At 46.1% G+C, this 22,937-nt stretch overlaps 1 protein-coding gene across 1 annotated transcript in view; it reads right to left on the bottom strand.

Annotated features, from left to right (window-relative positions):
* The window catches only part of Srd5a1 (steroid 5 alpha-reductase 1), a 35,877-nt gene extending 13,171 nt beyond the window's left edge, over nucleotides 1-22,706 (bottom strand). Inside the window, exons 1-3 of the mRNA XM_057790198.1 lie at nucleotides 22,176-22,706; nucleotides 7,542-7,708; nucleotides 1,254-1,355 (exon numbers count right to left, since the gene is read on the bottom strand). Of these exons, the coding sequence (XP_057646181.1) occupies nucleotides 1,254-1,355; nucleotides 7,542-7,708; nucleotides 22,176-22,456 (550 nt within the window). The 5' untranslated portion in view covers nucleotides 22,457-22,706. The remainder of the gene's footprint in view (nucleotides 1-1,253; nucleotides 1,356-7,541; nucleotides 7,709-22,175) is intronic.
* Between the last annotated feature and the right edge of the window lie 231 nt (nucleotides 22,707-22,937).

Raw genomic sequence — 22,937 nt, 5'->3', positions numbered from 1 at the left:
GTATTGGCCTGTGATAGGGCAAAAGAACAGAACTAGGTAGGGAAAACTAAAGGGAAGGCTGGGAGAAAGGAAGCGGGGGTCAGAGAGAAGCCATGTAGCCCCGCCAGAGCCAGATGGAACTTTACCTGGTAAGCCTTAGCCATGTGGTGATACACAGATTAGCAGAAATGGGTTAAATTAATATGTAAGAGTTAGCCAATAAGAACTAGAGCTAATGGGCCAAGCAGTGACTTAAATAATATGGTTTCTGTGTGATTATTCCAGGGCTAAGAGGCCAGGCAAACAAGTGGCCTCCTACAACAGATTAAAATAAATGGGTTAATTTAAGCCATAAGAGGTAATTAGGTATAAGTCTAAGCTATAGGCTGAGCTTTCATAATTAATAAGAAGTCTCTGTGTCATTCTTTGGGAGCTATCGACTCCTTCACCGTGAGCGTCACCTGCACTTTCTGTGAGCTCAGTTATCGACTCCTTCACTGTGAACATCACCTCCACTTTCTATGAGCTCAGCTAGCGACTCCCCCCCTCCCTGTGAATGTCACCTCCACTTTCTGTGAGCTCCTTGTGAGACCCACGAGTTTTGCACACCTCTTCCCCTGGGCATAGTGCTGCCACGAGGGCTACACATTGTGGGTGAAGGAGGTGCCTCTGGGACTTGGCTGCAACATACCAAAACAACATGGAACAGAACCCACAGCTTCAAGGTTTTCAGACTGACCACGGGCCATGAGTCGGGGTGAGCCTGAGGGGTACCAGTCACACACTGTCACACAGTGCCTCCGAGTTCTAGCTCACACTTAAGACTGTCTGCTAATGAGGCTTTTCCTGGAAGCTCCTGTTATTAGGGTTTCTACTGCTTTGACAGACACCATGAGCACAGCAGCCCTTACAAAGACATTTCATTGAGGGGCTCACTTACAGTTTCAGAAGTTAAGTCCACTATTATCACGGCGGCGTGCAGGCAGACATGGTGCTGGAGAAGGGGCTGAAAGTCCTACATCTTCCAGACATGTTGGCAACAGGAAGTCGACTGGGACACTGGGTGGTATTCTGAGCACAGGAAACCTCAAAGCCTGCCCCCTCCAGCAAGGTCACCCCTCCTAATAGTGCCACTCCCTGTGAGATTATGGGGACCGATTACATTTAAACCACCAAATCACACTAATGTATTTTAAGTGTATTTCTAATCTCATACAATATTTTATATGGTTTTAAAGAGGGAGATTCCATGAAAAACGCGTCTCAGTACATACCCCTGGGTATTTTGTATCCAGTGTCCCCTGGTTTTCTCAGATTCCTCAGGATGTGGTCGGAATGGATATTTACCACCATGCCTATTAACCACAAGGCAAAACCTAAAGAACAAACAAGGTTATTATGGTTAATCGCTGGCCAGAGTGAAGAAAGCCATGCTCAACTGAACAGAACATTGCCTTCCTTGTATCAGGGGAGACTGAGCAGGAGCCACGGCTGGCAGCAAACACCACAAGTGCCCGTGCTGGCCATGTGCTAGCCACGGCGATAGGCTGCCTCCTTGACTGTGGTTACAGACATCTATTCTACCCAAAACATGTGTGGTTCCAGTCTGTGTTTTTACCATGACAGGAACAGAAAACAGGACATATGGCCCGGGCACAGGGAAACTAGGCTGCAGGTATGTTTACCTCCCCTTTTGCTTAAGGAAAAGCAAGAGTCTTCCCTTCATATAGGGAGAGGCAAATATTTGCTGGCCTCACACCCCGTCCCTGAAGAACAGAGCCTCAGATCCCAGCTGTGGTCCTTTTCTGTCCCTTCCTCCCAGCTCTGCAGAGCATATCCCGGGCTTTCACCCCATCAGTCTGCTACCAGCTCCTCAGTCAGGTTTCCTCTGCCACTTGGCCACCCTTTCCCTTCCCTCCTATCCCCAGGGCCTGGAAATTACAAGGTTCTGGCTAGCACCCCAGCACCTAGCTAGGAGCTTCCTCTCCCTGGGATGATCCTTCAAATCCTCGGGAGTTTTTTTTGGTTTTATGAAGCAGAGTGTGAGATTTTATTAAAGATAGGTTTGTATCTGCTTCAGCAAGATGTTAGAAGAGACAGAGGTTCTCAGAAGTCCTGGTCACAGAGAGCATCAGCATGACCCCAGTCAGAGAAGGCAAAACACCAAGACTCAGTTTTACCAAAAAATAAAAGACTCTGATACAAAAAGGAAAAATCTGATTTTTCCGTGATATTAAAAACGTGAAGGCCACCACTACTGGCAACAGAGGAAGCTAAAATGGCTGAAAGACACTTAATGAAATGTTCAACATCCTTAGTCATCAGAGAAATGCAAATCAAAACAACTCTGAGATTCCATCGTACACCTGTAAGAATGGCCAAGATCAAAAACACTGATGACAACTTATTCTGGCGAGGTTGTAGGGTAAAGGGAACACTTCTGCATTGCTGATGGGAGTGCAAGCTGGTACAACCCCTTTGGATGTCAGTGTGGCGATTTCTCAGAAAATTAGGAAACAACCTTCCTCAAGACCCAGTAATACCACTTTTGGGTATATCCACAGGATGCTCAGTCGTGCCACAAGGACATGTGCTCAACTATGTTCATAGCAGCATTGTTTGTTATAGCCAGAACCTGGAAACAACCTAAATGCCCCTTGACTGAAGAATGGATAAGGAAAATGTGGTACATTTATACAATGGAGTACTACACAGCAGAAAAAAATAACGACATCTTGAATTTTGCAGGAAAATGGATGGAGCTAGAAAACATTATTTTGAGTGAGGTAACCCAGAAACAGAAAGGCAATTATCACATGTACTCACTCATAGGTGGTTTTTAAACATAAAGCAAAGAAAACCAGCCCACAAATCACAATCCCAGAGAACTTAGACAACAATGAGAACACTAAGAGAGACTTACATAGATCTAATCTACATGAGAAGTAGAAAGTAGAAAAAGTCAAGATCTCCTGAGTAAATTGGGAGCATGGGGATGTTTGGAGAGGATTGGAGGGGGGAGGGGAAAGGCAGGGAGGGGAGCAGAGAAAAATGTAGAATTCAATAAATATCAATAAAAAATGTATAAAAAAAACCAAAACCAAACAAACAAAAAAATCTGAAGGCCAAACAGTGTTGCAATTGTTACCAGTCCACGTGCAGTTGGCAGAGTGTCGACCCTTGGACCCACTGCCAGGTCACAGGACACCCTCTGAAAGGATGCAGACCCGGCAGAGCAGGCTCCTGGGTTTCCCATCCTGACTCTGCCACCAGAAATGTCCTTTTCCCTAAATAGATCAAATGCCATGGTAAGGTCTATTGGATCCTGGTGATTATAATGGACTCAGTAGTTCTTTTTATTTTGGGGTTTTAGATGTTTACATGATTTCCGTGATTTAGTTTTTAAATAAAGTCACAAAGAAAATCAGATTGTCCGGATCTCTTATTTATGCACCCCATTTCCCGTCTGAGAGACTAGCTGTACTCTGTGCGGGGACTGAGGAAAACTAGCATTTGTGTGCACCTAAGATACACAGTGAGTTTAATTTGTGGGATTTAAAAATCATAGAAAGTCTTTACAAATGTATCTGTGACAGTTATAACCGCAGGACCCAGAGGCACCCAGGGGACAGAGTGCTAAACATGTGTGAGTGATGGAGTGAGATTCACTTTGAATGTGGCCTGGAGTCCTGGATTAAATCAAGGGAGGAAGTCAGTGGAATCAGCATATTCATCTCTCTGCCTCTGAGGGCTGATACCTCACCTCGTGCCTCCAGGCCTTCCTTCACACAAGGGACTGTCCTCTCAAATCGTGATTCTTGTTACAGCAAGGAGAACGATAACCAACTGGAACTGGAACCAGGGTTGTCGCTGCTGCCGTGATAGATCTGATCACCAGGTTCCTCTAAGGGGGAACCGGTTTACAACGGGAGTGTGGAGCAGAACCCGGGCTAGAAGCCACTGGCTACGTCTTGGCAAAGACTGGCAGCATTCTACCCATGTCCCGGGAACTAGGAGGAAGCTGAGTTTGAAGGATCCAGGAACAGAAATAAAGAGACAGAGGTTCCAGAAATAGGAATGTAGAAATGCAAAAATACAAATTTGTAAGTCTGAAGGAGATGGCAGCTGACGGTCACCAGCTCTGTCCGCAAATAGGGATTAACTGTTATAAATGGGTTTCTTCGCTTTGGTCGGTCTGCGACCAAAGGTTAGTTTTTTTGTTCCTACAAGGGCTCTCTGCAGCCTTAACAACAGTTTGGACTTTCTGTTCCCTGCTATGGAAAGCTCAAGAAAGTGAAGTTTCTGTAAATACCATTAGGGGGCACAGAAGAAGCCACAGACCAATAAACACTAATTTAGTCGAAAATCATGTTAGTGGGTATTGTAAAAAGCAATTTGTATTTAACTTTTACCTCGAGGCTGTAAGAATTTGTTTACCCATGCCTAATGCTTATTTCTTATTGTAAAAGCGGAGCTCAGAAACCACCCATAATTTCAGAACCCTAAACTCTGACTGTGGTTCCAACTGAAAGCTTTTATGCCACATGGTGATTTTCTTTTAATTTAATTTTGGATTAAAGCTTGTTTATGGTTTAATAGGCTGGAGTGGTCTGTCGCCATTTCTGAGCACTCAAGGGCAGTGGGCTAATTTGTTTGGCAGAAGGAATCTGAAGACAGGAAAGCATCTAGGCTGCAGCTTGGCTTGTTAGCTCCGAAAGTGGGCTAACAAGCGCAGCACGAACAGGAAAACCATGCCATTTGCTGAAAGGAGGAGGCTTAAATAACCTCTGGCCACATCTATAAGAGGGTTCCTGAGTGTACAAGGCCTCTGGAGGGCAAAGGGTAGATCCTAGGAGCCCAGCTCTGGCCTCTTCCTTCTAGCTCTAACTGAGGTGGGGAGATGCACCATGAATACGGGTGACACCGTCCATGGGCTAAGGTCATGAGCTGAACAAAGAGAAAGCCCACTGAGCTTCAACATCCACCTCTCTCCACGTCCTGACTGTAGATGTCATGTGACCAGCTACCTCGTGCTCCTGCCACCGTGAACTGGCATAAACCCTTCCTTCCTTCAGCTGCTTCCGTCTTGCATTTTGTCACACTAAGGAGATTAGTAACTGACACATTACCAGAGTTGAAATGGAGCCACTTCTGCCAAGCTTTATCAATAACAATAAACAATAGAGCTGGGGAGGGGATGCACATGTACACATATGAACAAAAGAGTGGGGGAGGCATGTATACATACATGTGGGAACAAGAGAGTGGGGGAAGCATGTATACATACATGTGGGAACAAGAGAGTGGGGGAGGCATGTATACATACATGTGGGAACAAGAGAGTGGGGGAGGCATGCATGCATACACATAGGAATGATAGAGTTGGGAGGACATGCATGCACACATGTTGGAACAAGAGAATGGGGGATGCAAGCGTGTACACATGTAGGAACAAGAGACTGGGGGATGCAATCATGCACACATGTTGGAACAAGAGACTGGGGGATGCAATCATGCACACATGTTGGAACAAGAGAATGGGGGATGCAAGCATGTACACATGTAGGAACAAGAGAGTGGGGGATGCAAGCATGCACACATGTAGGAACAAGAGAGTGGGGAAGACATGCACATATACAAGTAGGAAGGAAGACACTGGCTCTTCTAGGGGATGTGTCCGTGTGGGGACTGCCTCAGAAAGAGTTAATGCTGACTAGATATCTTTGTTATCTTTGTAAATGCCTGGCACACTTTCCTTCACTCTGCTCTCCAAGCTTCCCCCGTTTGCCTCAGCCTCCTTGAGTGCACTGGCAGTCTGTGACAGGCTGTGCACTTCCATAGTCCTCTGATTGTTGCTTGGGGTGGCAAATCTTTCAAACTAACCAGGGACAGATGAGCTGGAACCTTGCTGGTAAGCCACACCCACGTAGTGATATACAGACTAACAGAAATGGGTTAATGGAGATGGGTTAGTTTAGGATATCAGAGTTAGTCAGAAATACACTTAAGCTATTGGCCAAACAATACTGCAAATAATATGGCTTCTGTGTGATTATTTTGGGGCTGAGCAGCTGAGAACTAACTAGCAGCCTCCAACAACAACTGTTAGGGGAAATTTTTGGTTAGAGTTTTGCTCTTGGCGGTAACTAGCTTAAGGACAACTACCTACCCACACAGCTTCCTGTCTCCTTGCAAAGCAACACTGAATGATACCCACATATAAATGAGACCATCTGGCCCGCTTCCTGCTGGGCATGTTGCTTGTGCTTTCGTGTCTCTCCACTTAGTGGTGGAGGAGTCAAAGGCTTGCGAACAGCCTTTAGGCAGCTGCAAAGGTGAGGGGAGGCGAGGCAATGGGTCCAATGGGCTGCTTCAGACGGTGAGCACACTGGCAAATGAATGGCTGTTATCACAGAAGCGACTCAACATGCAGCCTGTGCAGCAGCCCAGTGTGGTGACTTCTCTAGGACCACACCCCCTCATGCTGTCCTCACATGGGGTCACGCAGCCTGTACAGCAGCTCAGCCTGGTGAATAAAGCTTTTCATCCCTCATCAAAGATGCTTCTTTTTGCAGCAGACAGAGACCATTACAGAAATCTACAGCTCTCAAAATGCAGAGAACAAGTGACTATGGAGGGCCCAGCTCTAGCTGATACATCTGAAACACAACACAACATTTAAGGTTCAAGGGAACACCAAGAAAGATGGGGCGTAAAGACTGTAAGATCCAGAGAGCCAGGCCATCAGTTGTGACATAGTATCTTCTAGTCCTGACACGGAAGGTGCACCCATGGAACCTCAACATATGGTCATCTAAACAAGACTTGCATAATGAATGGCAGTAGCAGGTGGCATGCCAATGTGGTTGGGGGAAATGTCATAAGATGAAGAGCTCCAGACAACTAATGGCTGCGGAAGAGGAAGAGCGAGTTTTCTCCAGGGATTACCTCCATCATAGGCTATCCGACTCCAAGTGGTCGGTCCTACACACACACCCATATGAGTGACAGTAAATGTCAGTAGGTTTCCTGTGTGTGTGTGTGTGCGCGTGTGTGTCACAATAACTAAAGAAAAGGAGGTTAAGAAGAAGTTGGGAAGGCATCAGAGGAGTTGGAGGAGGAAGAGGGAGGGGTGGAAAGGCTATAAATATAATACTCATGTATGAAATTCTCAAAGATAAATTAAAAAGTAAGCATTTGAAACTCATCCCCCCCCAAAAAAAAATAAAGAGAGAGACAGAAAAGCAATTCCATCTCCTATTCTTGATAGCCAGATTTTGGTGGCACAGACAAACAGTCGGAAGCAGCCATTGAATCATCAAGTACCCTTACTGGGATGCAGCTTGCAGCTGTTTCTAAGTTCTCGGTGATACAGCATGCATTTCAGTGCTACTGGGATCAAAGTACCTGGGTTGGGCCTTCCCTCCCTGCTTGAGCAAAGACAGTCTCCTCCTCCCTGCTTCGAGCCTACTGAGGCTCCTCCTTGTGGTTCCTTCTCTAGTTTGAGCTTTCTAATAGAAACCTCTGGGCCTGAGTGGAAGGGCTGATCTCTGTGAACTCACCGGTCAGGAAACAGGGCTGGGCCACCCAGTCGTCCGCATACTCTGCAAACTGGCTCAAGTACCTGCTCTGCAGGTAGCCGTTGAAGGTGCAGAACAGCACTGCTCCAATAAAGGAAATCAGGGGCGTGGGTTTCCCTCCTCGGATCAGGACCGAGAAAACCAGAGTCCTTAGGAAACACAAGCGAGAGACAAACTTAAGAATGAGAGGGTCTCAAAAAGAGGAACATGGGATGTACTCACTCATAATCGGTTTCTAGCCATAAATAAAGGACATTGAGCATATAATTTGTGATCCTGGAGAAGCTAAATAAGAAAGTGAACCCAAAGAAAATCGTATAGTCATCCGCCTGGAGAGGGGAAGTAGACAAGATTGCAGGGCAAAATCTGGGAACTTGCGGGTGAGGTGGCATGGGGCAAAGGGGAAATGGGATGAGAAACATGAGAAGGGGAGGATGGGAGGAGCTTGGGGGATTGGGATGGTTGGGATATAGGAAGGGTGGATATGGGAGCAGCGAAGTATATATCCTAACTAAGGGAGCCATCTTAGGGTTGGCAAGAGACTTGACTCTAGAGGGGTTAGCAGGTGTCCAGGGAGATGTCCCCAGCTGGTACCTTGGGCAACTGAGGAGAGGGAACCTGAAATGACCCTATCCTATACTGATGAATGTCTTACATATCACCTTAGAACCTTCATCTGGCGATGGATCGAGGTAGAGACAGAGACTCAATTTGGAGCAACGGTCTGAGCTCTTAAGGTCCAAATGAGGAGCAGAAGGAGGGAGAACATGAGCAAGGAAATCAGGACCACGAGGGATGCACCCACCCACTGTGACAGTGGATCTGATTTATTGGGAGCCCACCAAGGCCAGCTCGTCTGGGACTGAATAAGCATGGGTTGAAACTGGACTCTCTGAGCATGGCGGACAATGAAGGCTGATGAGAAGCCAAGGACAATGGCACTAGGCTAGAAATGGCTCCATAGGTAAAATGCTTACCATCAAATCTGATGACCTAAGTTCAATCCCAGGACCCACATAGTAGAGGGAGAAAACCAATTCTTATCTCTAGATGTCACAGATACCTCAATGTCTCCAGGTAAAGGAGCTGTTGATTCTACATGGCACTGCTGTGTAAGCCCTGTCAAGCATCACTCTGATCTGACATTTACACACGAATGACAGAATCAGTTTGTTCATCTCAACAAAAGCTGAACCTTCATCTAGCTATGGATGGAGATAGAGACAGAGACCCACACTGGAGCACCGGACTGAGCTCCCAAGGTCCTAATGAGGAGTAGAAGGAGGGAGAACATGAACAAGGAAGTCAGGACCACGAGGGGTACACCCACCCACTGAGACAGTGGGGCCGATCTATTGGGAGCTCACCAAGACCAGCTGGACTGTGACTGAAAAAGCATGGGATAAAACCGGACTCTCTGAACATGGCGGACAATGAGAACTGACGAGAGGCCAAGGACAAAGGCACGGGGTGTTGATTCTACTTCATGTTCTGGCTTTGTGGGAGCCTAGACAGTTTGGATGTTCACCTTCCTAGACCTGGATGGAGGGGGGAGGACCTTGGACTTTCCACAGGGCAGGGAACCCTGACTGCTCCTGGGACTGGAGAGGGAGGAGAAGAGGTGTGGGGGGAGGGGGAGAGGGGAGGGAGGAGGGGGAGGGAAATGGGAGGCGGGGAGGAGGCAGAAAATATTTTTTTTCAATTAAAAAAAAAAAAAGAATGAGAGGGTCTGTTTCCGCGTCGTCTTCGACGACTTGGGTTTGCTTTCTTGTAAAGACGCCATCCTTGGTTCAGAGGCTTTTAGATAAAGGAGTAACTATGCATCACTCGTGTTCATCAATCACTGTGCTCAGGATTCTAATTATACAGACCATAAAACAGATACACCTACTTAAGAGAAAAATGGAGAAAGTCCCGCTATCCTAAAACAACCTCCAAAGCAATCTGACACTTCTGGCCTCAGTGGGCACCTGAACATCTACACACACACACACACACACACACACACACCATTTAAAATAATAGTTAAAAATTTAAAAGAAAATATGACCGTTAAAATACAGTTTACTGGGGATAACTGGTTGGTAAAGAACTGGTCTTACAAACACAAAAATTTGAGTTTAACCCCCAGTACTCACCTGTCAAAAAAAAGTGGGCACTTACAACCCCAGCACTGGGGAAGCCACCTTAGCCTGGGTCACCTTAGCCTAATCAGAGCTCAGGGATGCTCTGGTCCTCACCTCAGTACTGACGGTGACAGCATACACTCTATGTCCAGTTTTTTTTTTTTTTTTTTTTTTTGGTTTTTCGAGACAGGGTTTCTCTGTGGTTTTGGAGCCTGTCCTGGAACTAGCTCTTGTAGACCAGGCTGGTCTCGAACTCACAGAAATCCGCCTGCCTCTGCCTCCCGAGTGCTGGGATTAAAGGCGTGCGCCACCACCGCCCGGCCTATGTCCAGTTTTTAAAGTGGGTTCTAGGATCAACTCAGGGCCTTGTGTTTACAAAACAAGTGCTTATCACTTTACCAAATGAGCTAGCTCCCAGTGTATTAGTATTTAAAACCACAGGCCAGAGACCCTAACACACACACACACACACACACACACACACACGGGTAGATGGTGTCTGATGAATAATATCCGAGGATTGTCCTTTGACCTCCACAGGCACACATATCACATATATTCACATGTGCACACACACACACACACACACACACACCCAGTGTTTGTATTTGTCCCCCTGTCCTGGAGAGACTGGTTTCAGGAACCCTGCAAACACTAAATTATTGGATGTTCAACTCATACACAATTGCATAGCATTTGCATAATAAAATGTGTGTCCCATTTTCAGTATATTTTCTAGATTACTCACAATTTAACCAAATGTAAACAGGTGTTATGTTGTTTTATTTGGGGAATGTTAGCATAATAAAAACTCCATGCTCATTCAATGCAGATGTAATTTTTCTACAATATCTCAGTACATGAGTTGGTTGAATCTTGACAATGAACCAACAGCAATAAGATACCAACTATCCTTGGCTCATAGGAGGTACACACGGCTGAGCTGAACAAAACCCATTTTGTGTTCCGGTCTCGATGCAAAAGAAAGGATCAAAAAGAGGAAAGGAAATCAAGAAGCTAAAATACACACAGAATATTTCCAAGGGGCGAATGACATGCTGAGGCGGGTAACTCTGTGGGAGGCCACTTCTCCAGGACACTGGGGTCACAGACAGCAAGCGTTCACCAGTTTCCCCAGATCAGTCCTAAGTGCAGTGCTGAATTCAGTGGCAAATGTGGGTTGGGACGCTTTGAGTGTGAAGTGCTACTATGTTGACCTGCTTCTCTGGCTTGCTGCATCTGATGGTCCTAATCCGTCAGTCTGGGAAGGGCATCACTTGTTTCGGGATATTTGATTGTACTGTTACACTCCAAGACGTTTAATAAAGTTGACCTTGAATCAACAGAGCAGTGGAGGAACAACGAGCTGACCCTCTCTCTCCACCTTCTGAGACCGAAAACACCTGTGATCTTTCTAAGCCCCTGCTTTCTCTTTCCTGTGCCTTGTTAAACACAGATTAACAGCCCTCCAATCTCAGAAACCAACCATAAAATAAAGAATGGGCTTCCTTCTTTCCAGAATTCTCCTGTTCTCCTTGACTTGCCTCTACTTCCTGTCTGGTTGTCTCACCTATACTTCTTGCCTGGCTACTGGCCAATCAGCATTTATTTAAAATATAACTGACAGAATATATACATTTGTTCCACACCATTAATAAAGTAATTTTTCTTAATTTGACAAATACAAATTGACTGGACATTTTAAATGTAACTCTTACCTGATAATTGTTATTATTGTACATAGTTTCATTATGTTATATTTAGAATCTTTCCTTTTTATTTAGACAAAAGAGGAAAATGTTGCCATATATTTGATTGCTCTGTGACACTCTGAAACTTTTAATAAAGTCAACCTTGAACCAGGGGGCAGAATCCATGACTAGCTGACCAAAATTAACACAGAGAATTTGGAGGACCCAAAATATGATACAACCGAAAGGTACAGGAAAGAACAGGGAGGGGCTTAAAAGATTCATACATCTTTTTGATCTGGGAAGGTGGAGAGAGAGGGTCAGCTGGTCATGCCCTGCTCCATTCTTGATCAATCAGGTTTTTATCTCACTATGTGACTCCCGAGTTTTTATTAATAATAGACAATTTTGATAAATGCACCAGTCACCCGTGGGCAGATCCAGTGCACCATGAACTTGACCACCCCCCTTTGCTCTACTCAGAGGAAACAGGCTGCACTTGCAGCTATGTTCTGGCACAGCAGTCTGGCCATCTAGACAGGTGTCTGTGCACTGTTCTGAACCCAGGCACACATGTCCTGAAGGAGGACCCTCAAGCTCCTGGTGAGCTCTGCAGGGCTTCTGGAAGGAGCTTCTCTGCAGACCCGATAAACTATCTTCTTGATTCATCTGAAGGCAAACAGCATTAATGTGTAAAGTATACCACAGTTTGATGTCAAGGCTATTGGAATCTAAAGTCATGTCAAGTGCTTTATAGACTTTTCCATGGCGCCCAAATTCAACATGAGATCCGGAATATCATGTTGATTTGCAACAGACGTAATTTGTGCACATGGGCTGTAGCTCTGCCAATGTCTCGTGAGCCAGATCTTCATGCTTTAAAAATCTCTCTGGGTAACTGGGAGCTGCCATGTATTACATGTGAAGAAATTAATCTGCAAAGGATTAATGTACCAAAGGATGCACCAAACAGAATGAGGCGAGCTTTTCAAGTGTCCCACTGAAACTGCAGATGGGGAGCTGCTATTAGTAGGTTTCTGCTCGCCTCAAAAGAGCCTCAGAGTATCTAACAAAGCCCTCAGGGCCAAGCGTGGAACCCTCCCTTTGAGCTGTTGCTTGAGGGAGAACTAGAGACTCCCCAAAGAGTATAGACTTGTGGAAAAAAAGTCTTGCCATGGCCCTTGGCTACCTCCCTCCCCTTCTGTACTCAGCAACACAGAGGTTCCTATTCCCAAGGTCAGGATCTGGCTTCCCCCTGGTACAGTCACACAGGAGCCAGGACAGACTCTAGTAGTGCCACTATTGGGCTTTGCCCATGTCATTTTGTTCTCTACTGCTCCCTCAATTGGCTTCTATCATCCACAACACCCTGTGCCAACAAGGGCTGGAGAGAGTTGGCCAGGACTGACTGTACTAAATGCTGTTTCCACTGTTTTTTTTTTTTTTTTTTTTTCCAGGACTTGCCGATAGAGCTCGAATGACCGTTTAATAAGTAAGATGCTTGGGGGGAATGGAGACTGCTTATCTTTTCTACTGGGAAAACTTAAATGTCACTGAGTTACATGGGCTTTGTGTATAGCGACGTGTATCTCTCCCTCCACCACCACCCCTAACTCTCACACAAGTATCTCCCAAAAGTTTTAAATACCACATCTGGCAAACAAGTGCTTTTGGAACAGTTTTCTACTCAGCCACAAGGAAACTGAGTCGGGGCACCTGCAGGAAAATGGACAGAACTAGAGATCCCTGTATTCCGTAAAAGTAAGCAAGACTCGGTGAGACAACAATGCATATTCTTTCTCATGGGTGAAGAGTCCTAGATTTCTCGGGGGAGAGGGAGTTTGAGACAAGGTTTCTCTGTGTAGCCTTGGCTGTCCTAGAATTCATTCTGTAAACCAGGTTGGCCTAAAACTCACAGACATCCACCTGCCTCTGTCTTCCCAGTGCCGGGATTAAAGGTGTCTGCCACCATCACCTGGCTGGATCCTAGATTTTAGCTTTAACACATGTGCAGATATAAATGTTTATACTGGTACAGGTCACAGAACTGGAATGGGAACCATGAAAAGGGGCAAAGCTGTGTGGGGGCACACGAGATAAAAAGATGGCAACAGAACAAATGAGGCATAAAAGTAGAAGGAGAAACTGGGAAAAAAAAAGGGGCCAGCAGGTGAGAGTAGAGGGTCGGGGAGGGGCGTGGAGAAGGATGACTATGGCTAGCATAGACAAGAATAATGGGTTCATATAAGTTAAAAGGGTTAATAAGAAGTCTGAGCTAATGGGCCAATCAGTTTATAACTAATGTAGACCTCTGTGTGATTTTCTTTGGGACTTAATGATTGCGGGAACCTAGCAGGACAGAAAATCTCAGACAACATTTTTTTTTTTTTTTTTTTTTTTTGGTTTTTTGAGACAGGGTTTCTCTGTGGCTTTGGAGCCTGTCCTGGAACTAGCTCTTGTAGACCAGGCTGGTCTTGAACTCACAGAGATCCGCCTGCCTCTGCCTCCCGAGTGCTGGGATTAAAGGCGTGCGCCACCATCGCCCGGCTCTCAGACAACATATTAACTATCCTATCTTGATGAGTCCAAAGTTCTCTACCTAAACCACTTTCTATCATAACTTCTATTACTTTACTATCATAAAATATCTTTTCAGTCCTTAAAATGTTTTCTTAGATAAACACCTTAAGTTTTTATGTCTCTCATCCTTATAAACTTTATATCTCTTTTGTAAGTTTATTTTCTGAATTTGGTAACAAAAAACTGTATAACTATCCAACAAATGGTGCCTAACATGTGGACAACTGCATCCACATAAAGCCTGATAGAACTTGGGAAGTAATCCTAGACAGAAAAGAATAGAGTTAAGCCTGGCTTATTGATATCAGCTTTTCTCAGGTGGGCTCTGCTTGCTAGAGGCAAGTGCTCTCATTTAAGAGAGGCTTCCTCACTCAGCTTTAGCTGCAAAATCTTGCAGCTCTTTAAAGAGGTCCTGCCACAAAACACTTAAATGGTGTTGATGAAAAGCTGACCGCATGCTTTCTGTTGGTGGCAGGAACCTTGAAACACCATAGAGTTGGGCAATAAACATGGCTATAGACGGTACCTCCTTCATGAGGCTGGAATCTCAGAAAGCTAAGGAATGGGTTGGATCCAGCCGTCAAAGCCACAGCTTTAATTCTAGTCATATTGCTTAGCAAATTAAAGACTCATGCGGTCAGGAAAAGAGAGATATACAGTAAAGATAGATTCAAAGTAAAAAAAAAAACCTCTAAGTGTTTTATAGTATGTTAAAAATATATGCAGGCTTGGGAGAGAAAAAAAGGTTACAAAGTCTTTTTTTTTCCCCCAAGAGAGTAGTTGGGTGTGGTGGCACACGCCTTTAATCCCAACACTTGAAAGACAGAGACAGGCAGACCTCTGTGAGTTCAAGGCGTGGCGGCACATGCCTTTAATCTCAATGCCTAGGAGGCAGAGGCAGATAGATCTCTGTGAGTTCAAGTGTGGTAGCACGCACCTTTAAACCCAGCACTTGGGGGGTCAGAGGCAGGTGGATCTCTGTGAGTTCAAGGATAACCTGGTATACAGAGGGAATTCCAGGACAGCCAAAGATACACAGAGAACCTGCCTCAAAAAGCCAAAAAGTAAAAGTAAAAATAAAAAAAATAAGGGGGTAAAATAAAGCCACATAAAGATGAAAAATACACAGAGTCTGGATACTGTATGTTTTGTGCTCTTTTTGAATTGTTTGAATGCCGAGGAAAGAGCAACAGCTGCTAAAAGATATTTGTTTGTAAATGCTGCTAAATTAATCCAAGATAGGTATTTAAAAAATACCTTGACTTCAAAATTGAAGTTAAAAAAATGTTACTTTGAAGAAGAGGTTTTGCTTTTGTTTCCACAGGAAATGAGAGGCTGTGGATTCATTCTGAGTTAAGAAAAATCAGGTTTGATCAAGGAAGATCCCCTGAGATGGCCCAGATGTCTGAGTTCTACATCCAGAACAGATTCAAGACTGCTGCCTGAGTTGTGAGCCCACCACTCAAGCAAGATGTGATTGCCTCGCTGAAAAAAGGTACCGAGCCAGGTAGCTAGCATAGACAAGAATAATGGGTTAACATGTTAAAAGAGTTAAAAAGAAGCCTGAGCTAATGGGCCAATCAGTTTATAACTAATGTAGACCTCTGTTTTGATTTCTTTGGTACTTAATGACTGTGGGAACCAGGCAGGACAGAAATCTCAGACAACAGATGACCATCACAAAGTATTCAAGCAACTGCTCATTACTTTGAAGTTAATATTATAAAACTAATAAAAACAAATAAATGAATGAAGCCACTGATAATCAGAGCTCTAGTGGCACCAGTCTCCCAGATCAGCAGCCGAACATCAACTCCGGTTGCTGTGCTCAGGGCTCTTCTCCCTACAGAAGCGTCTGCTCAGCCTCTGCCACTCTAGAATGACTTTGCATTTGCATGGCTGTCTCCATTCTCTCCCTTGCCTACAATTAATCATGGCATTGCACATCCAAAGGCTTCGACTTAAACCACTAAACAAAATTTTAGGAAGCACTGCGTTTTCAGAAGTTCCTCTCTGGCACTGAGCCTAGCAGAATACACACAGAGATAGGCCCGTAAATATGTCAAGGTAAAATAGGCCATGTCATCATTATCAAACCCTTGGATGTGCCAGTACTATGTGGACTGTTCAGACAACAGACTATTTAACATAATACCTATCCTCCACGGTTAGACATCAGGTGGGAACAGCTCATGTCATCAGTGGAAAACCCTGCACAGTGTAGGGACTTACCCCAAGAAACGTGGTGTTGGGAGAGCCCTGTGATAGCAGGAAGACTCAAAATGTGCTCATTTTGTCAAACTCTATTAAAAAAAACAAAACAAACCAGGTGGTGGTGGTGGTGCAGGCCTTTAATCCCAGCACGCAGGAGGCAGAGGCAGGAAGATTCTTTGAGTTCCTGTTGGCCAGTTGATCCTGTTGTACACGTCAAGTTCCAGGCCAGCCAGGGCAAAGCAGTCAGAATTTGTCTCTAAAAAACAAATAATCCCACTGGCAAGTACAAACAACAGTGGAAACATAGATAAATAAATTAGGAAGACAATGAAGGGAGACGGGATCTGTTGTGTGTACATCTGAAAACAAGTACTTGGAAAGGCTTTCCTAACAAGCATGGCTAGCACAATGGCCAGTCTACCTTACAAAACAAACAAACAAATGAACAACAACAACAAACCGATTTCTACAAGACATTTTCACGAGGCTGTGGGGGCTTGAATGGCAACACGTCTCCATTAGTCCACCATTTGAAGGTTTGCTCCTCAGCTTTTGACTGGAAATGTCTCACTGGGGACAGCTTTGAGGGGTTCATTCTGTTTCCTGCTTTTGATTTTAGATGTGGGCTCTCAGCTGTTACTGCCACCATGCCTGGGGATGGACTCTTACCCCTCTAGAACCATGAGCACCAAATAACACTTCACCTCTAAGTTTCTTTGGCCACTTGTTTTTATCAAAGCAACAGAAAGTAATTATATGTTAAGTGTTTTGTCTTGGGCAGATTCCACCTTCACCCCCAGTTCTGGGTGTCAAGACCTGCTGTTTCAAAATCCTTTGTGTAATTCCCTCCTTATTTACTTTGGCAAGGTCCAACTCACCCCAATTCTCTTAAACATGTAAAACGTGCCATGGCCCTGGTGTTTGTTTCTCTTGCTGCCCTCTCCTACCCCCAAAGGTGTGTGTCGTACCCTCTGGGGGATCCCTCTCTGCAAGGGGAAATATGAGTACCATTTTACTCAGTCACCTTCTTTCCTGAGTCAAATCCCTGTGCTCAGAGCAACAATAAAAGATCCCTTAGTCTGGTGGGAACCAAACTTGGTCTGCCAAAAGGGCCATGGAAACTCAAAAATTTGCAAACAGCCTTTTAGGATGTCTCCCACCTGCACTGCCTACTTCCTATTGGAAATTAAGAAATTCTGTTATTAAATTTCAAAGGCTTGTGTGGCATTTTTTTCCCAACAGGCCTACCTGAAATATATAAACAATTGAGTGTTAATTCCTAAACCGACAGAGTAGTGAAAGAGGGCGAAAGGTAATTTAAGGGGGAAAAAAAAAACAAAAACAAAAAACAAAGATGGGTATGAAGGGCCTGCTCCCCAGCACTCGAGAGTCTGAAACACAAGGGTCAAAGGTGGAAGGCCAGCCTCGGCTACACACCGAGATCCCGCGTCATAGAAACCAAACAAAATGCACTGCTGTGGGACCTGCTTTAACTCAAATGGTTTCTTCTGGTTGACGATTACTCATCAAGGAAAATGAAAATCTCAAAACTTAAACTTGCCCCATTTCAGCAGAAATACAGTCTGGATTCAGTCTTTTTCACCGACGTGTTGACATCCCTGCTTTTCTGACAAACGACAGATATTTTAAAGGGGGAACTCTCTGGTTTGTGTGTGTTCCCCGGGCACACCTGTTGTGAATCCTGCTGTAAGGGAAAATGCCTTATGCCGCTGCGCAGAGGCTGACTTACAAACTGCAGTCGGATTAAACCAACAGTGTTAGCAGCAGTCCTGAAGGGGCTGGACGGATGGCTCAGAGGTTAAGAGCACCCGGCACCCTTCCAGAGGACCAGGTTCAGTTCCCAGCATCCACCTGGCGGTTCACAATCACCTGTCACTCGTTTCAGGGGAGCTGGTGCCTTACCTTCTTCTGCCCAGCTTGGGTTCTGCATCCATGTGGTACTCACATACATGCAGGCAAAACTGCAAAGTGCATAGTATTTTTTTAAAAAGTAATTAACCCCAAAACTCTCTTGGTCCATGTTTTAAATGAATCTGATGAGAGAACGTCTTTGAAATTTGTCGGCAAAATGAAAGCAATGGCCTCAGGGCTGTCAGCTGATTGGCACCCTCAGGGTCTTCCTCTTTTCTTTCGGTTTGTTTTTTAAAGAAAACATTTTGGAAGTGTTTATTTATAAAAGTTTAAGAACAAACAATTGTTAGAATCCCAGACCAGACAGCTTAAGTTGAGCCTAGATGTTGCCCTCTGTCCATCCTCATAGTTGATTCTGGGCTCCTCACTTTCTACACAGAGAGGCAGACATGTCTCCGAAGGCCTCCTAGTGTATGTGGATTCCAGGCAAATGGCAGGCGCCACCCTCTCCCTTCTCCAAGGAAGCTCAAACTGCAGGTTCCAGATTCTAAGGCATCAGCAAGCAAAGATGACGTATCTCCCTCCAGCTGTATGGCAGGGACACTTCAGCCAGATGTGCACCCCTCCTCACCTCACCCACATTCTCAGTCTCCGTTTCCTTCCTCTAGCTCTCTGTTTCAGGGGTGGGGTCTGGACTGAGACAACTCCCAGGGGAGGGGCTGGGGATGGAGCCTCCACCTGGAACATTCCCGACTCTTTGTGTATATGGATGCCAGGGGCTGTGGTGTTGCTTCCAACCAAACACTGTGCACGACCATACTCCCTAAAGTTTTGGAGAGAAAAGTAACTCTAAATGATGGCCGCTCTCCTGATAGCTCACCTTTCACAGTGACCTAGGTATAACACGTTATGAACTTGGGTCATTGTAAGTGGGGTATTTATACGAGAACTTTTCATGTCAGTTGAAAAAAAATTAGCACCTCTGGCTTAGAACTCGGGGTGCTGGGATTAAAGGAGTGTGCCGGCACATGCCTGTAAGTTGAAATTTAAAGTTATGTCAAATTACATAACGCTGGACTAAAGTCTGAGAGAGGCCGACTTACTTCTCTCCACCATTTTCCTTCTCATCTGCATTCTCTCTCCATTTGCTTCTCCTGGGCCTCAAACTCAGTTCTGTATGCAGGGAAGACACTGAACATTTGAGTCATTTCTAAGTCAAGTGAAAGTTCTGAGATACCAACAGCTAAATGTGAATTCAGGTCCCTAGGCTTGCTAAATTCTACACAAAGGACTATGTATCACATAGCAATACGCACGACCAGTTTAAGCAATTCTCTATGATCAAATATGTATTTACAGGAAACACTGGTGTATGTTTCAACATTGATGACTTTTATTTCCGCAAGCTTTGTCTCATCATATGCAGGGTGTGGGAAGAATCAAAATGGTTATTCTCTGGTTATGCACACTAGACAAACGGCGTAAGATGTGCCCTTTGGGTGAGAAGGAGACCAACACTGTCTACCTTGGAGGGTTTGAAGATAAGATTATTTACAAGCTATAAACATGAGGAGTGAACGATAAGCAAGGTGGAAAGACAGCCCCTGAAGAAGACCACAGCTGTGAGAGTGGATTTTAGGTCCGGAAAGTTAAACAGATCAATGGGGACATTTTTGGATGAGAAAGAATTCTGTGCGGCAGGATGATTTGTTTTTCTTTTTTACTGATTTATGGTCTGAGTTGAATAGCTGGATTGCCCCGGAATGGGAGGAAAGAAACGGAGTAAAACTAAAGATGAAGCAGCGTGCGGCGGGGCTGAGCAGGCGGCAGGTTTGGGAAGCGTGAACGACATGAGAACAACCCGTGCTGGACATGTGTAGGACACATGTGTAGGATACATGTACTCTCACTGATCACGTCATTGCTGACACTCGTGCTCCGTGCTGCACCTGCATGAGTCTCTGGGGGAACTGAGCCCCATTCTGTGACTCGGCAGGTGAGGTCTGAAAGTTGCAGCGGGTTTCCGCTTGTTCCCATTTATCCCTGGACTTTTCCCATTGCTCATCTCTAAGACCTGGTTCCTGCTACCAACCTGTATTCGCCGCTGCTCCTTACTGAATTTTGTACCCATTTCATGACAAGCTTCCACAGATGCATGGATTCCCACAGGATCTTGCCAGACCCAGGACTTTGGAACGAGAGTCTTCACACACAGTCAGAGGAGCCGCACAATGGGCTCGGGAGAACCACTCCCTCTAAACTTCCTTGTTCACAGGTGCCTGAGATGTGGGCACAGTGAACACTGATTTCCTTGTTCATAGGACCAAATTACGCCCAAATCCAGCCCTTCAGAGAAAGAACTCCATCAACGGGGAAAAGGTGACAGCCGCTCAAATAACAACCACTTCTGCCAAGTATTAATGACACAGCGAAGGACAAGAAGGCACTAAGGAGGGGCTTGCATGAGTGTGTTCTTGCAAGACTGATCTCACAAAAAAGACTCTGCCAGCACAGCCTTGGGCAATGGTCACCACAACCTCACACCAAAAATAACTTCTGGAAGGATGCCTGTTTAAACCTTAGATTATCGATGCCCCCAACCCCAGTTGGAACTCTTTAGCCAAACATTAGTTTCTAAGTACTGTATGTGCTCCTGAGGCTGCTCCTGATCACCTTTTTTGGCTGTACGAGGGAATATGGCTCGCACATTCTCATTCCAATAGTCAATGATCTCTTCCCCCTTTTCTTGGGGCTGTGCTCTCTCCCCTAACTCAGCCCTCCTTGCACAGCCAGAGCGAATGCCTTGCGGCCCGAGCTACTCTCGCAGTCCAAAGGGAATCTCTGGGATTTGCTATTAGATGGCGAAACCTCTAGCAGTCTGCCTCCCGGAAATGACTCTTATCTTTTTACGGAGGCACTTGCCTGAACAAGAGTCCGGTGGATATTACAACAGCAGCAATGCCCATCCCTTCATAAAAACAGAGCAAGCAAATTGATAACAACTTCATTGGGTAGAATATAACTTCTTTGTGGTTCTATTTGTGTGTGTGTGTGTGTGTGCGTGGTGTGCATACGTGTGAGTGGGTGTGGGTGCGTGTACAGAGAACATGTGGAGGTCACAAGACAACCTCTTTGCCTTCTCGTTCCCTGCTCTGTAGACTAGTCTAACTAGCCCCGTCTCCTATCTCTGCTGTCCATCTCCCCACAGTGGCGCTGGTATTACAGAAGCTTGTGTGGGATGGAAACTCGGGTTGCGGGGCTTGCACAGCTACCCACGGAGTCATCTCCCCAGCCTCTGGACTACTACTCTAGCAACAGTTTGAAGCACACAGAATTCAGTCTTTGTTGAACGTTGATTGTGTCCCCATACACCAGGGACTTGTGGGCACAGAATCCGAGAAGCTGTTCTCCCGCCTCACTGGAATATAAGAAAGAACAGACTACCAACAGAACACTGAATTCTCCCAGCCTCTCCAGGAAAAGGGTATTTTAGGACAGGTCCCCAAAATCAGAGGATGAGAGACTTGTAAATGTCTTCCCTCAGATACAGAGGCGTCCTTCTTACCGGGCAGTTTGCAGACTCTAGATGAACACATTTAAATGTTGAGTCCGTTAGAACTAGAGAGTCCAGTCCAGTTAATTAGAAACCCTGAAAACTTGAGGCAGGCACTGAAACATTCTTCACATAACTTCTCCCGAGAAAGATTCATAAGCCAACTGTGTGCCTAGAAAGCCAGCCCCTCTCAAACAAAGAAGGCACCACTTCTCTGAAATTGCTAAAGTCCGCATTCAGGGTCCAGAGTAGTTCCGAGAGACTTAGCTGTTAGCAAGCTGAAGCCGGGTCAAGAGAGGCTGCAGCAGGGATAAAGATTTCTCAAGGGGGAAACAGTAGAAATGCAGTAACATCATCCCGCTGGGGTGACATTGCTGATAGTTTGCAGACAGCCAGAGAAGAAATTGGGACCATTGTACCACTAACCCTGGCCAGGCACGTACTTCCACCGCTTTCATGCGGTCCTTTCTCCCTCCCTTTCGAGACAACCCTATGAGTTTCTGAATTAAATCTCTGAGCGCGGGTCCCCCGGGAAACATCAAGTGTGGGGAGGAGCAAGAGCAGGAGGGAAGATCATTACCTTTGCACGTAGTGGATCAGAAACATGGCCAGCAGGACCCGGTTGGGCAGGCTACTCAGGCGCGTGGCTGCAGGGCGGACGCACTCATACAGCGGCCAAACCATCGAGGGCAGCTCCTGCAGGAACCAGGCCGGTCGCGCCGGCACTTGCACACCGGGATGCTGCCACGAGTAGCGGCCATAGGGAGAGCCCACATAACTGAGCAATACGAAGAACACAAAAGCCAAGACACCCTCTAGGTAGGCGAAGCAGTCCAGCAGGAGCAGCTCGTCCAAGTCCATCGTTGAGGTCGAGCAGCGTGCTCCATGCCCGAGCGTCCAAATGGGGCCACATATAAGCACAGGAGGAGGGCGCAGAGCGGCCCACTCGAGCCCGCTCCGCAGCGGTGCGTACCTGCCCAGGGGAGGGGCGAGCTACCTGTTCGGGCGGGGACTGGACCACAAGCTAGCACCACCAGACAGAGGTTGCAGGGGAGAGCCCGACGGCGCAGAGCCCCGCCTGCGCAGAGAGCTCCGCCTCTTCCCGCCCGCGATCCGGGAGAGCTGCACGCCCGTTGGCTCCTCTGGCAGGCAGCCCGGCGAGCAGGAAGGACGGGATCCCCGAGCGCCCTGCAGCCGGAGCTCCGCCCACTCCGGGCCACAGCCCCGCCCCGAAGTCATGCTGTCCCAGCCACGGTCCCGCCCCTTGGCTCTGAGCCTCCCGCACCGCGGGGTTCTGCAACCCGAGCCACTCCCCCTCACGATCTCCTTGACAGCGGCGGAG

This window comes from Chionomys nivalis, chromosome 15 (assembly GCF_950005125.1).
Source record: "Chionomys nivalis chromosome 15, mChiNiv1.1, whole genome shotgun sequence".
In the NCBI taxonomy this organism is placed as follows: Eukaryota; Metazoa; Chordata; class Mammalia; order Rodentia; family Cricetidae; genus Chionomys; species Chionomys nivalis.
This window is presented reverse-complemented; position numbering and strand designations above follow the sequence as displayed.